The following is a 15,899-nucleotide window of genomic DNA, read 5'->3' as shown; positions in this document are numbered from 1 at the left end:
GCTTAATGACAAAAAAGTACAAGAGCACAATGATCTCCGAGACACTAGACTCCGTGATAGTGGAAGAGTGTGTAACCCGTAAAATGAATAGTGGGCCCTATTTATAACCGCCAGACTAGGAAACTAACTAACTGTCTCTTGTGCAATTACCACAATAATTGTGTTTGGTATTTACTAGCTCTTTGCTGTGGCGTTTGTTCCCGCCGGCTACGGCCAACCATAAGGCATGGCTATTTGGAAAATTTGCATTGCTTGCCTTGATCAACAAGGGATTTCTGCTCGCCCTTTCAATGATAGAGATAAGGTTGCTGCCAAATTTGGCTTTCAAAGGGCCTCCAAGATATTCTCATGATAAACTCCTCTAGTATTTTGGAAATCTACCCAAGCGGGTGCCCTTTCACTAAACACATTTTAAAACCACCCAAAGATGCTCCACTAAATTCGGACGTGTCCTTGGAGTCAAAGCCTAAAGGGATAATTTAAACAAGTGGAAGGGAACATAACTTTACCACCCAATCGTTGAATATACATAGATCTTTCATTAAATGTGGGTGTGACTTTGTAGGGGGAGATGACCCTTGGAAGTTGGCATGATGGTCCGTTTTTCCCACGCGCTAAGGTTAATGATTTAAAAAAGGATCTACCTTTTCCCTTGTATCCATAATCCTTGTAGACTCACTCACAAAGTCCACCTTGAAATCTCTTGAATAAATTGTCACTAAAGGCCACAAAGCTATGAAAGTCTCCTCATCCACATTATGTATAGAGAGTTCCTTAAGGCATCCTTAAAAAGTGTTGTCCTATATCATCAGGCCTTGGAGGTGTTTCTATAGAGGAATGTACTACCTGCTAACGAATCCATGTAAGATTCTTGTAGTGGCGCTTTGAGCAAAGGACAGGCCGCATTAAGGGCAAATGGCACAATTCATGCTTACTTACTCATCCTCGAAAACCATCTTTTTGGACCCCCATTGCTTCACCCTCAGAATTGCCTACTAGCTATTCTACTATGAACATCCTCGCACGAGCTCCTACCAGACCCCACCCTCTATTTCTCATGTTGCAACTCCTAACACTAGTCAATTTTCTTCCTACATATGCATTGTGCTTACACCTGGTTGTGCTCAAAGTGATAAAAACCTCTTGTATTTTTGATTGTTTGGTTATTATCTTGAAGGATGAAGTGGATAGAAGCATGTTACTATTGATCTCCCCCCACCTTATCGCCTTAAAAAATTCTTATATGGACATAAGGTTGATGTACTCCTTTTTTGGAAGATTTCTATATGGGCTAGATGTCCCCACTTCCCCAGCTTTTGAGAAGATATGTTTTGCATGTTTTTGTTGTGTGGAACTCACTAAGTTAAGGTCATGCAATGCCAAGGAGGTGTTCTGTTCTATGAAGAAGCCCGTTTGTCACTGTTCTAACGTATCTTAATGCTTCAATCATGACTTCAAACTATATCTTGTTCTTTGTTCTAATGGACTTTTTTTGCCCACCATCAGCGTTGAGAAGGAAGTAGGGAGAAACTATACACATATCATGTATATACATCTGTACATTACACCCTCAAGGGGCAACCGTGGGACCCTCGCCTCCTCCCTCCCCCCCCCCCCCCAATAAGGGAGGAGAATACACCCAAGAGAATGCAACTTGTGAGCCTCGAAAGCTCAACCTTGGGGTTACATCTCAAACGTCTCACCAACTGAGCTACGCATCTTGGGTGTTCTAATGGGCTTGCTTCAACACTAAGTGACACCTGCATTTATTAAGTGGTGGTGAAGGGATCGATGGCCAGGAAGTCATGGACGGAATCTCGAGGCACACTAAATTTGGTCATCGCAGAAATCAAGGCGGTGTGAGCGGGATGGAAACACACACAACATCTCTATAATGACCCGACACACACTCTTGGGATGATACACACACACACACACACACACTATGGGGCACCACTCGGCTTACACAACCCACCTAGCCGAGACACGGAACACACCGATGGAGTGAGAGGAGAGAGACTATCCATTTGCCCACTCACACACACACACACACACACACACACACACACACACACACACACACACACACACAGAGACACACACACAAAAGCTCAGCTCAAAAGAGGAAGATTTTTTATTTTAGATACAATTGAGCTTGGGCCAACACCAATGGGGCAAATAGCTCACACAATATGGATGAAATATGCCAGATACAATCACAAATTTGAACAGAGGCTTCGCTCACAGGAGAAACTTACACAGGCAAAACAGCAGGAAAAAGTGAGGAGTTTGGCAAAATCGACAACGCCATTGTGTCCGAGCAGCTAAAAACCTTAGTTTACAATATCAAAGCGCTCAAATCTGATCTCAGATGAGCAGTTTATGGCCAAAACAGACTCCAAAATTTGCACAAAATGACTTGCGGCTGTTCCTCCTCTTCTCTCCACATTTTGATGGTCTTTTTCTCAGGTTTTCAGTGTCCACACTTCACTTTATCCCTTGGGCACCTTTGGCCTTTTGATTGACCTCAAACGGAGCCCAAATATGCCAAAAACTGGCCACGCAGTGCATTTTTGTCACCCTTCTACATATATCCGCACACCTGGCACTCAAATTTTTTCAATAATGCATCGCGCAACCACGTGAAGTGGCCCCCAAATATAGTCCTCATGATGACCTTTCTGCATAATCATCACAAGAAAACACCCACGTTGTGTCCTCGCTTATCCACGTGCAAGTATTGACCCCATTCGACCTCCTGAATCCACTAGATGTCATCTAACGCACGTACTTACCTCATGTCGTCGGTTCATGGATAGCTTCCTCGAGACGTTTTAAGTGCTACCAACTCCTTATTATCATAGAAAAAACACAGTGGTATTGGTGATAATGAAAATCGATATACTATGTACACGCTGTCTTAGCTGTACACATGTGGACCCCACGCAACCACCTGGCTCTAGAAAATGGGCAATCCTTTTTCTCCACTACCTTGAAAGGGACTTCTCACTTAATTTGAAACTTCTTTTGGAATGTCTTGTCCAGCTTACTGTTGTAGCGCAAGGCCAAGTCATGTTTCTTGATACCCTTACTTTTGACCTTTTCATTTATCTTTTCTAAAGCTTTATCTTGCATCTGCCCATAATGTTCCAATGCGCTCATCCTATCTAGCTGAACCTCTTGTAATTGTAAGAGCCTCTCTTTGAATGCATCACTGGACTGCCCAAGCAACTTTTCTAACATCTTGACCGCAGGCAACTCTACTCCCATAGGCAATAGTGCTTCCTTTCCATATACCAACTGAAATGGAGTAACCGTGTACCTATCTTCACCGAAGTACGGTAAGCCCATAATGCACTAGGCAATTCCAAATCCCAATTCTTTCCTTGGTGCTGTCACTTTTGAAAGAATTTATACCAACTCACCATTGAATATTTCATTTAAGCCATTACATTGTGGATAATAAGGAGTGGTATGCTGGTGCCTAATCTTCATTCGCGCATAAAAAGTCTAATAGCTTAGCTCTAAATCTTGGCCCCTTGTCCGAATGTAGCTCTAGTGGCACCCCAAACTTGCAACATATTTCATTGTTCACAAATTTTGCCACATCGTTTGCAGTGATTTGTTTTACTGCTATAGCCTCTGCCCATCTAGAGAGATAGTCCACTGCGGTCAAATTATAGCTTTTGCCGCTGCTTGTGATAGGTAACCTGCCTATTGCATCAATCGCCCACTTTTCAAACACATCAAACGCCATAATGGTTTTTTGTAGCTCTGGCTTCAACACTCTCTTCCCAAATGCTTGACACCTATTGCAAGACCTACACCAATGGTGAACATCCTTGTGCAAACTAGGCCATACATACCCCTCTTGCAAGATCTTATGCCAGGTGATCTTTAGCGCAAAATGTCCGCCGCACATGCGCCTTCATGATTCTCTTCCAACACTCTATAAAGCTCCTCCTACCAAGGTACACGTCTCAACACGAGACCAGTCCCTTTCATGTATAAGACATCATCAATCAATTTGTACTTGTACGCTCTATGCACAAAACCATACTTCTTAGACTTCTGAATGTCCTTCAAAATGATTCCTATTAGCAAAAACTTCTCTTCTTGAGCCAAACTTTCCCGGCCATGATAAAGAGGTAAATTGGTCCTCAACACAAATAGCTACCCAATCATGCTTTGAAATTCTGAAACACATTTCCTTCAATGAGATGTTCTTGCTCTTCCACACACTCAACACTTGCTTCACAACTAACAAGGCATCACCTTTTATGCTCAACTTTCTAATCCCATGCTTCAAACAAATGTGTAATCCAGCTTCCAACGTAGCATATTCAGCCTCATTGTTACTATGCGCATCCAATTTGAACCCTCTCTTACATACTAGCTTCCCCTCTGGATCGTAAAGTGCTATACCCCCTGAAGTCGCATCATGGCTCTTTCTGTATGAGCCATCAAAGAACAACACATGTGCATTGCTGATCTGTGGCATTTCTTCAACTACCCGTTTCACCACCTCTTCCTTAACAAGAAGGGGATTCTCCTTGTAAGTTAACAAATCAGCTAGGGTAGCTCTTGTACTGTCTTCCACTAAAAAAGAGAACTCAAACTCTTGCAGCTCAATTACCCATTTCTTGACCACATTTGACATGTTAGTGCCATTAATTAACTGTGGCAAAAATGTGTAACTCGTTAAGAAAACAAAAGGTCCTGGTAGTAAGTAATGACGAAATCGTCGACAAGCGAATATTACACTGGCCATCACTAGCTCTACTTCCGAGAATTTTCTCTCTGCTATCAACTTCACTCGGCTTGCACAATACATTGGCCTTGTATAATGGTTGCCCTTCCCCTTTTGCAATAGTATGGCTCCAATGGCATCATCCCCTACTGATGGATTTACATAAAACACTTGCTCCCAATCAGGAGCCTGCATGGCTGATAGCCCCCCTAACACCTCTTTCACCTCTTGAAACACTTCTTCACACTTGTCATCCCATTGCAATGGATCATGCTTTGCCACTCGTTGTAATGGATTAAGGAGCTATGAAGACAATGGAATAAACCGTGCCACGTACTTCACTTTGTGTATAAAGGTTGCCATTGCTTCGTACTCATAGGTGATGGAAGAAGAATAATAGACTTAACCTTGTCTGGATTAGCGCCAATGCCATTTTCTGACACCATATGGCCCAATAACTTCACCCTTGGTTGTGCTAGATGACATTTCTTTGGATTTAGTTGTCCTTCACATTCATCATATCGAGCCAATACCATCTGCAGCTTCTCATGGTGTTCAGCCCTACCGCTGTAGACATAGAAGTCGCCCATAAAAGCTTTAACACAACTACCAATGAATGGTTCCAATACCCAATTTTATCTCTCTTGATAGAAAGATGGTCTATTTGACAACCCAAATGGCAATACCATGTAGCAATAACAGCCCCATGGCGTAATGAAATTTGTCTTTATTCGGTCTTTAAGAGCAATCTTCAATTGAAAATAGCCTGAAAAACCATCACACACACTGTACCTCTCATAACCTGCCACTGAATCCAAGATCTGATCAATGAATGGAAGAGGATATGGGTTCTTCTTAGTGGCTGCATTTAAGGGTTTAAAATCTACACAAATTCTCCACTTTCTATCCTTCTTTGGGCTGACTTCTACTGGACTCACCCATTCTGTGGTTTCCACTGGGACTATGAATCCTACCTTCAATAACTTGTCCACCTCTTCCCGCAAGGCTTCCATTTGCTTTGACCCATCCTTCTTAGCCTTTGTCGCACTGGCTTAGCACCTTCTTACAGCTCTATATGCATATCTTCTCCTTGAACCCTCTAATCTCTTCATACGAAGTAATGAACAAATCAGGAAAACTAGCCAGCATGTGCAAATATATTTCCTTCTCCATAGCTGAGAGGTCTCCACTGATCATTTGTGTCATCAATTCTTGCTTCTTTGACAATTCAACCTTGGTTTGCATCAGCCCTTCAATCACTTCATAAGGCCCTTCATTTTCATCTTCAATCTCATTTGCAAATGCAACTAAACCAGACTCTTGGACTTATTTGTCCATCAAAAGAAATGCAACATCAACATCCTCATCACTGATGGTAGTACTATCACTGTCCTCATCAATCACTATGGAATAGTCTTCATGACTAGACTCATCCTCATCTTCATAAAGCTCTTCCAATACTTTCCTTGTGTCCATATTATATAGCTTCTTGGCACCTGTCTTTCCATAGAGGCTAATCGTACCACATTGCCAATCTTGAACAGCTCCCACTGCACGTAACCATGGTCTGCCCAGTATAATAGGATATGCTTCCAACCCCGCTTGCATCACATGAAAATCAACCACCACCTTTGCATCATACGCCTCCACTTCTAAGCTCTTTACCACATCCAAACATTTTACTTTTTGATGGTTTGCCAATCTGATCCAAAAGCTTGACATCCTAGTGACTGTAAGACCCATCTTCTCAACGCATGAGTGTATTATGACGCATATTTGAGCTCCGTCATCAACATAACTTTGTCCCATATTTTTTCTTTTGTGCCACACATCTACTATTGGGCAAATGTCTAGTAGCTCATCCATCGCCAACACCTTCATTGAACCTCTCTCTGGTTCTTTCTCCATTGGGTTAATCATCCTCTTCCACTGTCGCTTTACCTCAGGCACCATCTCTATAAGATGCCCAAAAGTAACATCTGCTTTCCTGCTTATCAGATCCTCCTTCAAGTCATAGCTTAAATGCCCATCCCCTAGTGAAAAATCTGAAACATGAAACTTGTGACGAGCCCTTCTTTTACTCTTGGCCTTGACATCCTCACCTTCATGGCTCTTTCCCTTCTTCTTGCTAGGACCTGGGGCACTTCTTCCTTCCTTATCCTGTGTGGTCCTCTTCCCAATAGGCATCACTAATGTATCCTCCAGCTTTGTTGCCTTCTCCAAAGTGACCACACTAATCACTTTTGTCTTTCCCTTTTCCTCTTGGGTTAATCCACTGGTTCCTTCTTCTCCCTTAATTTCAATGCCATAATCATTTGACCTAGTTAGCACCTACCTTGGCAATGGATACATGTCTCCGCCCATCCTTGATGGCTTATCACATTGCGGGCTGATGTGGCCCAACTCTCCGCAATTATAACACGTGGGCATCTGCCTCCAGACGCTACCATTGCTTTGTCCCACACCATTCCCTGGTCTTTCTTCACCTCTTGGCTGATTTGCAAACCTCCCCCGACCTCGATTCTTTCCCACATTACCTAGATGTTTAGACTAAGATTCTTCATTAAATCTACCACTTGCCTCATGTCTTGCCTTAGCCCATCATCTTGCACTGCTGTAGTGACCACTGCTGGCATAACCTGAGGAGTAACAGAAACCATTGGTTCATGATGAACCCCTGGCATGCGACCTTGCAAAGAATCCATAAGCTGAAACTCAGACCTCCTGGGCAAAGACTCTACTCCTAGCTGACTCATTCTTCTCAGCTTCCACTCTTTGTTCCTTGCTACCTCTAGTGCATCTTCATATGTCTTAGGCTTCTTTAGCTCCACTCTCCAACATATATTCTCCCAAAGACCAGCCAAGAACCTGTCCTTCTTCATCATGTCAGTGGAGGTCCCTGTGGTGCTAGGGCCTTGCACATCCACTCCCATGCCATTGAAAACTTACGTATGTACGCATCTATTGGCTCACCTTCCCTTTGCACCAAACCCTGTACTTCTTGCCACACTTTGTTAGGATCTTCTGTCTTCACAAACTCCACTTTCAATCCATGCCATAGATTATCGTAACTTAATCTCACAGGTGGATCGGCCACATGCAACCTATCTTCAAATGCTTTGGACCAAATTCGTGCATCACTCTTCAAACAAGCCTAGAGAAGATGTAACATCTGTGCCGGATCACGAATCTGATGCTAATGCAGGGAACCTCCATCTTTTCCAAAAAGTCTTGCACATCTTCATCACTTCTTCCATGAAACTCCGGATAAGAGAAAGCCATGGCTACCCAAGTTTTGATGCTTTGAGAACCCCTTTTAACACACGTGCAAGAACCCAAACTTTTTATTGACTCAATCGCTAGAAACTTCAATGGAGCTCGTCTTTAGATAAGGACAAACACATGCACATCAAATGAGTTTTCATAGTTAATCATTGAGATTATAACAGGCAAAGGGTATTCCAGTGTCTCTCTTAATCTTCTTGGCCCAAACATAAAGACTATGCGCTACTGAAAAAAAATCTTCCTGGACACATTAACATTTATCTGGATTCTTTGTGCAAAATGAAAAGGAGCGTTTTGATCATCCATTAAGGCCAACCATGCAGCTCCCAAGAAGGCACACTTGACTTATCCTCTAATTTTGCGAGAATTTCAGCAGCTTAACAGCATAAATGACTCAAAAGACCAAAAAACCAACCATCACAACTTGGAAAATTTTTGGCAGAGTTTCCCCATAAGTAGAGCAGTAAGAACCCAAAATATAGATTGTACATGTATGCATAACCTGCCAACAATAGAACCTGAGCATCAAGTAGGAATCACTAGTACATAGCCTATGGTGAGGTCACAAAAAGGGAGCTCCAGCCACTTGTATCACCGAAAGGATCTCACATTTGAGAATCCCCTAGCTCAATAAAACCTCACGCTATCGATCCTCTCACGACAGCTTATGCAAATCTCGTATAGTCAAGTCTAAGAAATAACTATCTTCCAGACCAAGTCTCATAAATGGATGGGACTGTCCAATAAAACCAAGTATGGTTCCACAAAGGCGTGCAATGGCAGTATCCACAAGTAACGTACAATACAAAACAATGAGCTCAAACAGGCGCTAATTGATGCATACCCACGGCAACTGCAAGTGACTCCCACTTGCCAGTGTATCACTCTACTCCAGCTACATGTATCTGTGTGAATCACCTGTACCTGTATCTGTAACCTGTAATCTGCAACTTGTAATCCCGAAGCTGAAGGTACTCGAAGAAGATCCTCCGTGGGGGCGCCAAAAGAATGTGAGCAGGATGGAAACACACACAACACCTTTATAATGACCTGACCCACACTCTTGGGATGATACACACACACACACACACTATGGGGCACCACTCAGCTTACACAACCTACCTGGCGGGGACAAGGAACACAACGATGGAGTGAGAGGAGAGAGACTATCCATTTGCCCACTCAACATAGAGACACACACACACACACAAAAAAAAAGAGCTCAAAAGAGGAAGATTTTTTATTTTTAGATACGATTGAACTTGGGCCAACACCAATGGGGCAAATAGCTCACACAATATGGATGAAATATGTCAGATACAATCACAAATTTGAACAGAGGCTTCACTCATAGGAGAAACTTATACAGCCAAAACAGTAGAAAAAAGTGAGGAATTTGGTAAAATAGATAGCGCCATTGCATCCGGAGCGGACAAAAACCCTAGTCTACAATATCAAAGAGCTCAAATCCGACCTCGGATGAGCAGTTTATGGCCAAAACAGACTCCAAAAACAGCACAAACTCAGTTGCAATTGTTCCTCCTCTTCTCTCCACGTTTTGCTGGTCTTTTTGTTAGGTTTTTCAGTGTCCACAATTCACTTTATCCTTTGGGCACCTTTGGCCTTTCGATTAACCTCAAACGGACTGCGAACATGCCAAAAATTGGCCACGCAGTGCATTTTTGTCAGCCTTCTACATCCATCCGCACACTTGGCACTCTAACTTTTTCCAATAATGCATCCCGTAACCACGTGAAGTGGCCCCCAAATGTAGTCCTCATGATGACTTTTCTACAAAATCATCACAAGAAAACACCCAGGTTGTGTCCTCGCTTACCCACGTGCAAGTATTGACGCCATTCAACCTCCTGACGCCACTAGATGCCATTTGACGCACCTACTTACCTCATGTCGTCGGTTCACGGATAGCTTCCTCGAGAAGTTTTACGTGCTACCAACTCCTCAATATTATAGAAAAAACACACTGGTACTGGTGATAATGAAAATCGATGTACTATGTACACGCTGTCCTACCTGTACACATGTGGGCTCCACGCAACCACCTGGCTCTGGAAAATGAGCAATCCTTTATTCGATGCACCATGCATGTGTATGTACATATGCGCAATCACTTCTTCCAAAAAACTCCTAACAACGGTATGGGAACTTCGGCACCCCCTCGTGACCCAAATTTGAACCCACAGCCTCGCACAACGGGTTTCGCATCACATGGGCTAACCACCTCACCCGTGCTCACGTTGTGTAAACCCCTCCGTTTTTATGAGGCTATATTATGAGTTAAAACACGTTGCCCAAGTTTTTGAGGTTTAATTGGTGTTCGGGTTTAGTTTTTAAATAACCTATGCAGTTGCGATCACCTCAACCTTCGTGCGTGAACTTCTTCGTCGTGGAACCCTTCACCCCCCTTTAATAAATGCATGGTGTGACTTAGTGCTGAGGATGAGCTTGTGGATCCCAACTCAGCCCTATTGGACCCCCCCACTGGCAGCCTTAAGCACATCCTAACTCAGCCCTATTGGACCCCCCCACTGGCAGCTTCCTTGTTTATTTATTTCATTCCAAGATTCCTACTTCTTGCCATCCAGGAGCTTACTCTCATAGCCATAGCACCCTTATAAAGGGTGACGAGGGGCACTTGAACCCGTAACCATTACGAATTTGACCTTCGGTTCATTTCCTGTAACCAAGCAAGTGATAATCAGCTCATGTCCCGTACCGCCTTGCACGAGCAACCTCCTGTGTGTGACTACCGTGTTGATCATTAGCTGGCACCGTATCTCCATATATTCTTTGTAATTTTGATTTGATGGGATTGGGTATGTCTCACAAATTTGCGTAAGGAGAAGGTGATTGTTCTCCCTCAAGGGTTAAGCCTTTGATATCATTAAGGCTCTTTAGAGAAGCTTCTCCCTCGAGTATGGTCAAAAGCGATCATCTTACATATACTTTGAAAATAGATTTCTGTATTAATTTCCTTGACAAGATAGCAAATAACTTGCGATTTATTTGTAAAAAGCTCATCGTTGTTGAAGCCACAAAAAAAGAGATTGGCAAAAATTTATTTTCCAACCTAGAAATCTCAATTTCCTTGACAAGAAAGCAAATAATCCTATGTTTACTTGGTGAGCCCAACGCTCTCTTTCCACTATCTGAATGCAGAAGCCACCACGTGGCATTAGATTTTTTTAATATAAAAAAACATCGCTGCCATGAAAAGCTCTAAAAAAAACTACGCCGTGAAAAGCTACCAGGTGAACAAAATAAAAAAAGCACTCTGCGTTGCAATCGCAGATCATCAAGCTGAAGGGTACTTCAGATGCTTGCCAACGTGATGAGCACTCAGATATTTCGTGCGATCAACCCATGGCAGAGGTCTGTTCTAGTGCTACTGAAACTAAAGATATCACTTTTCAATCAATGATCAGTTGGCCTAATCTAGAGTCGAATAACCAACACCCATTGCCTTCCCAAGCCCGTTCAACACATTTTCTACTGATGCTATCAGGCTGTTGGCGATGCAGACGACAAAGGAAGAAGAAATGGAACGAGTAAACGACAAATTGGACATGAGGGCAGAAAAGCTTACCAGGATCGATCACACCAAAGCTTATGATGGTTATCCTCAAGTACCTTAAGCCAACGGCTTCAGTGCTAGCTGCTTGCTCTTTTAGCAGAGTGTGTGGGGGGATTAGTGGTAGACATCTCAATGTCGAGGGAAAAACATTTTCCTAAAGCTTTTGACACAATCTCATGGGAGAGACGCTTAGCGCTTCTAGGCTATGCATGCTATTAGAGATAAGAAAATGTGTGCATGCCATCTATGGCAAGCGATTTCCAACATACAAGGTCTTCGGGTTTATCAATGCCCATTACTAGCCTCAGGAACAATTGACACAGATCTCCCCAATGGGGATCAATGGTCCCTGTCAAGAGGGGTGGGCAGCGCTCATCTACGTCGTCAAATTGCGGATGGGCATGGTTGTGATCACAATGTGATCCTCTTCTGATGTGATCTCTACATCTCAAGAGGCCTCTGCATGTATCTCCTACTAGGCATGCACCTTACAACCAAGCCTAGGGAATATGAACTCCGATTTCTTTATCTTAAATCAAGGATTAAAAGGTCTAGCTAATAGGAGGCTCGTCATAAATAGCTCTTGCTTTCTTGATCTCATTCTTAGGCAAGTCTTTAAGTGTTGTAGCTTGTGTGTGTGTGTGTGTGTGTGTGTGTGTGTGTGTGTGTGTGTGTGTGTGTGTGTGTGTGTGTGTGTGTGTGTGTGTGTGTGTGTGTGAGAGAGAGAGAGAGAGAGGGGGAGAGAGAGAAGTTTAGTTAAACCATTAAACATCATATAGACAAAATGCAGAGAGTAGACATTGAGACAAAATGGAGAACTATTTTGTCATTAAAGGCTCATGAAAAATAACAAGGATACATAGGCTTGTGTGTATAGTGAGGATGGTGCACCCTTGAACAAAGGCCTGTAATAACAAGCCCAAAAAGTGTTGCATGTATCCAACATAAAACAAAAACAATTAATATTTGCAACATGAACTCTCGGTGTAGTGTAATCTAGTTACTTGTTATCGATGTCCATCATGAATTCTCGTGTAAAATTTGAAACCTCAACTTTATTACTTGAAAAGCTAATTCTATGGGGTTGCAATTGGAAAACCAACTAGAAATTCCTCTAGCTACTAGGGATCTTGATATACAACCGGTACTTTTAAGAAGAATTGGATGGGCAGGTCCATGATTGGAGATATCGGATGTGGGTGACGAAAGTCGAAAGGTGAAGGGACTCAAAAATAGAGGGAGTGGGCTTACCTTATTTGGGTAAGTGGGGGGTTAGAATTCCTATATATAAAATTTATTGTTGTTCGTGCATGCATAAAAATTTTGTAGGTCCAAACATTAGTACCTACCTTATTTGGTAAGAATTCCCGTACATACAATTCATTGTTGTTAGTGTGTGCATGCGTAAGAAGCTTATAGGTCCAAACAAAAAGTACCGCCAAAAGTAGTAGTATCCAAAGCATGTGTGGCAAGGCCCTTGTCAAGGACCTAGTGCCCACCATTGACGAAGGCTAGCACTTCTCCAGCTTTTATAAGCTTATTTTATGTGACACAGGCTCTTAGGTAGGCTTTTATAAGTCTCCAAAGCCTTGGACGTTCAAAACTATCTTTGTAGAATTCATTGAACAACCTTTTAAGGCCCAAGTTGTAAAAGCCTTTTACTTTCTTTCTTCGTGTGGGTTGTGGAGTTGGTTTTGGTGGTTTGTAGGTACTGTGCTTACTCTTTGATTGTTCCTTGGGCACCTAAATTTGCTTAGGAATTTCTTGCAATTGAACCTTGGTACCCAATATTGCCTGGTTCCTTACACGCATGTGCTATGAGGATAGATCCTGTGCTAAGCACTTGGCATAGGTGCCATGCTTGGACTCTATCATCTTGTCGACTTTGAAGCCCGTAGGTCCGCCTTTCACTCTTTTTCTATGTAAGCAAATGGTACTTCCAATTGTCCTCCTTCGAGTGTCAGTTCCAAGACTTTTTCATCCCAATATTAAACAGCTTTTTATGTCCACATCCATGGAATTCCTAGTATCATATCTTCCTTCATGTGCTCAATGGGAATGCAGATACACGTGTGGGCAAGGAAATCTATGCACAAAGATGATTAGGTTAATCATGCCCAAGGTTGGAGCGAACTCTTTATGGCACGACTTCACTTTAGCTTTGCAATAGTGTAAAGGTTGAGTTGTTGCCTTTTCGTACGTGGAATAGCTTACTGCATTTATCCTGTCACCTTATCTGCTAATGCCTTGACTTTGAATCCATCTTTTAGGGTCACTCTTATCCTCATGTCAAGACCATTATTCAACCATTCAACATCTGTCTCTACCCCATCTTTTGCTAAGGCATGACTGAAGTAGAGAGCCTGCAACTAAAGCGCATTAATTGACATGACTTCTGGTATTGGTTGCATTATCGCTTTTCTCTTTAGAACTTGAATATGAGCCTCCTCCTGAGATTCTTTAATGACCTATCATGGTGTTTGAGTTTCCATTCTTTTGCTGCACGTATTCTTTCTAAGAGATCATCGGTCAATGGCATACTATACTTTTGCAAACGACATCCACTAATCTAGTTTTCCACGTTTTTTCCATCTAAGGTGGCTAATTTAACCGTCACACTTGGTGAAACACTCTTGATCACAAATGGACCGTGTCCCTTTCTCTTGAACTTTGAGATGTGTTCCTTTAAGTAATAGACCAATACGAGATCCCCTTGTTTGAAGATTTTTGTCTGCAAAAGTGAGAGTCAAAGAATTGTTTTCGTTTTCTATTCTAAGCATAGATGTGTGCAATGGCAGTCAACCTTTGATCATCTACTTGCTCAAAATTCTCTAGTCATTTCGACAATTCATGACTCGTCCACTCTAGTTCACGTGCAACTATGAGTGTTGGTAGTAGAAACTTCATTAGCAATATTGCATCAAGTTCGAGACTAGGTTTAAATGGAGTGGTGTTCAAAGCTATTTTTTATGAAACCCTATAAGTCCATAGAGATGAATGGAGATTCATTTTATCAATCCGTACGTCTAGAACACACAATCTTTGTAAGCATAGAGCTAAGGATTTTGTTTGTGTGCTCTACCTAGACATTTTCTTGAGGACGATAGAGCACATATTTATTATGATAACCATAAATTCATCTAGAAAATTGTCTATCACCTTGTTGAATAATTGTGTCCCTCTATAACTCACGAGCTCAATATGAAGCCCGTTTATTGTGAATATACATTTGTATAAGAATGCAGCCATGGTTCATGCATTGTTCTTCCTAGTGTCTCTAGCTTCAATCCACTTGGTCAGAGAATCAGAACCATCACATACCAAGTGGGTGTGGATGCCAAAGAAGGAGCTCAAAGCAAAGAAACCAACCAAGTCGGTTTACAAATGGATGCCAAAGCTTCAACAGACACCAAAGAACCAACCAATCTCTCAACCATTTGATAAAGCAAAAAAAAGATGGTCTTTCACCACAGACTATCAAAGAATGCCCTCAACTACTCTGACATCTTCTTTTCAAGAGAATTAACTGGCAAGAATCCTCAACATCGGAAACCCTTGGGCAAACCACTCAAGACCCTCCTCTTGCACAACATACTCTTTTGGAATGTATTGACATCACAAGCATGGTAAAGACAATCACAGCTATGCATAGACACAGCTTATAATCCATGCATAGCACAACGTGGGCTACACACTGTCATCCCAAAGAAATCCAATTGAGAGGGGGGAGGGATTTTGAATAGACCCAAACATATGAAATTGGCTAGAAAAACGGCAATGTTTGAAGTGTTTGTGTGTTAACATGTGATTGTTTTATAAAAACTATTGAAAATGCTCTTATAAGTAAAGGGAATGGGGAAAATGTAATATGATGACCCCTACGTACGTGTGTGTGTGTGTGTGTGTGTGTGTGTGTGTGTGTGTGTGTGTGTGTGTGTGTGTGTGTGTGTGTGTGTGTGTGTGTGTGTGTGTGTGTGTGTGTGTGTGTGTAAATAGTGTAAATATCAACAAAAAAACAAAAGTATTATAAATTTTACTCTTTGCACGTGTTTTTTGGCCAAAAAAAAGATCAAAATGGAGAAATCTACAAAAATACTATCAAATACAATATTTATGTGTGTTTTATTATTTTGTGGATTGGATTTCTATTTTTAACTTGATTTCATAATTTTCTTTTGATTTTTTTGATAAAAAGATAAAAAATAATAAATAAATGTCAAACAAAACTTAAATGCAAAAATGGAAGGTAGCCTGATGATTAAGAAGAAG

The 15,899-nt window shown here is 41.9% G+C and overlaps 1 protein-coding gene across 1 annotated transcript in view; it reads left to right on the top strand.

Moving 5' to 3' along the window:
- LOC147435789 (uncharacterized) overlaps positions 1-11,691 on the top strand; it is a 64,381-nt gene extending 52,690 nt beyond the window's left edge. Inside the window, exons 4-5 of the mRNA XM_086487786.1 lie at positions 11,348-11,428; positions 11,578-11,691. Coding sequence (XP_086343912.1) covers positions 11,348-11,428; positions 11,578-11,691 — 195 coding nt within the window. The remainder of the gene's footprint in view (positions 1-11,347; positions 11,429-11,577) is intronic.
- The last annotated feature ends 4,208 nt before the right edge of the window (positions 11,692-15,899 follow it).

This window comes from Adiantum capillus-veneris, chromosome 18, assembly GCF_014529385.1.
Source record: "Adiantum capillus-veneris isolate H3 chromosome 18, ASM1452938v2, whole genome shotgun sequence".
Taxonomy (NCBI): Eukaryota; Viridiplantae; Streptophyta; class Polypodiopsida; order Polypodiales; family Pteridaceae; genus Adiantum; species Adiantum capillus-veneris.
Note: the sequence above shows the minus strand (reverse complement) of the source record. Positions and strands in the feature narration are given on the sequence as shown.